The sequence below is a fragment of the Phytophthora parasitica genome (assembly GCF_000247585.1).
Source record: "Phytophthora parasitica INRA-310 unplaced genomic scaffold supercont2.476, whole genome shotgun sequence".
Classification (NCBI taxonomy): Eukaryota; Oomycota; class Peronosporomycetes; order Peronosporales; family Peronosporaceae; genus Phytophthora; species Phytophthora nicotianae.
This window is the reverse complement of record NW_008649462.1, coordinates 3407-5186: the sequence shown is the minus strand read 5'-3', so window position 1 is coordinate 5186 and position 1780 is coordinate 3407. Positions and strand designations below refer to the sequence as shown.

Sequence of the window (1780 nt, the reverse complement as noted above, 5' to 3'; positions counted from 1 at the left end):
GAGATTTAAACAATATCACTTCTAGAAAAGTGGTAAGAGCAGGAGAACTTGGGTAATTTGGTCGGCTCACGTGCACATGTCGTACATAAGTACGACCAGAAGCCAAACTACTGCGCGGCGGGACAAGATTGGTATATATCTCCTGTAACCCAACTTGCAGTTGTATTGTCATAAAAACTCTTATTGAAATCCGCTAAGAGAAAAATGTACTTGAGAAACTTATCATGGGTAATGACCACTGCTGATAATGGGTTGTCGCTAGCCACTATCCATAGAGATCTAAGGTTTCTTTTTATTCATCGTACAACGTGGGTATTCAATTGTGAGTGGGAATTGTAGATATTGTATAGTCAACATATCGATTCGATATGACAGGGGACACTTTAATTGGCACAGATGCACTGTTTGGCGTTATTCGTTATTCATCGTACTTCTACACTGTACAAACAAAATTAGGATGTAATGACTCTATAGGGCTGAATGTTTTTTTTAAAGGGTTAATATCCCTCTCGACTATAGCACGGAACGTGGCTAGTCTACTCTATTTGTCGGGTTGCTCACATTCGTATTGAAGCCACAAATGAAAACCAAACGCCAAGGAAATCACCCCCGTCCGTTTTCATGTACAGGGTGGTGTAGCTTTTCAGCAGCTTCGCGCTCCCCTCATCTGTCCCTAGAGATTTGGATACGATCGTTGGGGTCTTCTTAGTAAGAATCCACTTGTTGATGAGCGAAGTCTCCAAATCCATGGCGATTTTCTTGGTACTCGCAACCTCCTTTGCAGCCACCAGCATCTTTACCAGAGCTTTATCACCAAAAAACTCTCGGAAGGTATCAATCATCGACACTTTCGACCTCGGGAACTTGGCATTGAAGTCCTCCAAGTATGTGGCCCAAGTGTTCAACAACGGATTAGCTAGAACATCGTCCACTGCAGCGTTAAGCTTGAGTGCTCTGAAAATATCATCCGGGGTATCTCGATTCGCCAGCCAACGCTGAAGCTGGTCAGCCTGCAACTTGGTCGCGAGCTGTTCCATGGCCGGAATCTCCTTTGCGTTGACGAACATCTTCGCCAGAAATGCATCGTCAGAGTTGGTACGGAACGTATCGATCATAGAAACTTTCTCATCGGGGAACTTCGCATTGAAATCATCCAAGTACGCGCTCCAGGTATTGAATAATGGGCTGGTGAAAATGTCATCTGTTACCTCGTCAAGCTTGAGCGCCTTGAAGATCTGGTCTGGCGGGTCCTTGGTAGTCAGCCAGCGTTGGATTTGTTCAGTATACAACTTCGAAGCGAGTCTCTCCGTACGCAGATCTTTCTTCGCCGCAATGAGAATTTTTGCTAGTGCTTCCCTGTCGTAGTTTCTCGCAAATGCTGATATCATCGTAGTTTGATTCATCGGTACCACTTTATTGAAGTGGTCTAAGTACTTTGTGTACATGCTCCAGAGTGGGTTTTCGAATACCTTTTCTCCCGCCTTATTCAGTGTGAGATACATAAAGACAACGTCAGGCGTCTTCAGGTTTGTTATCCATCCCTTGAAGAGCTCGTCCTCCATTCGCTGCGCCATACTTTTCGTACTCGGAGCCTTCATCCCGGTGACAATCATATGCGCCAGTACGTCATCCGCAAAGTTCTTCCGTACTATGTCAATAATGGACACTAGATCCTCGAGTTGCGGGTTCAAATTGAAATCCTCCACGTACTTCCCCCAATACTTAAACTGTGGATTGTCTAGGAGATCATCCCCTGTCTTGTCGAGTTGTAACAACTTGA

At 44.9% G+C, this 1780-nt stretch overlaps 1 protein-coding gene across 1 annotated transcript in view; it reads right to left on the bottom strand.

Moving 5' to 3' along the window:
* Positions 1 to 414: 414 nt before the first annotated feature.
* PPTG_24982 (hypothetical protein) overlaps positions 415 to 1780 on the bottom strand; it is a gene marked incomplete at its 5' end in the record, with an annotated part of 4271 nt that continues 2905 nt past the window's right edge. Inside the window, one exon of the mRNA XM_008919075.1 lies at positions 415 to 1757. Coding sequence (XP_008917323.1) covers positions 558 to 1757 — 1200 coding nt within the window. The 3' untranslated portion in view covers positions 415 to 557. The remainder of the gene's footprint in view (positions 1758 to 1780) is intronic.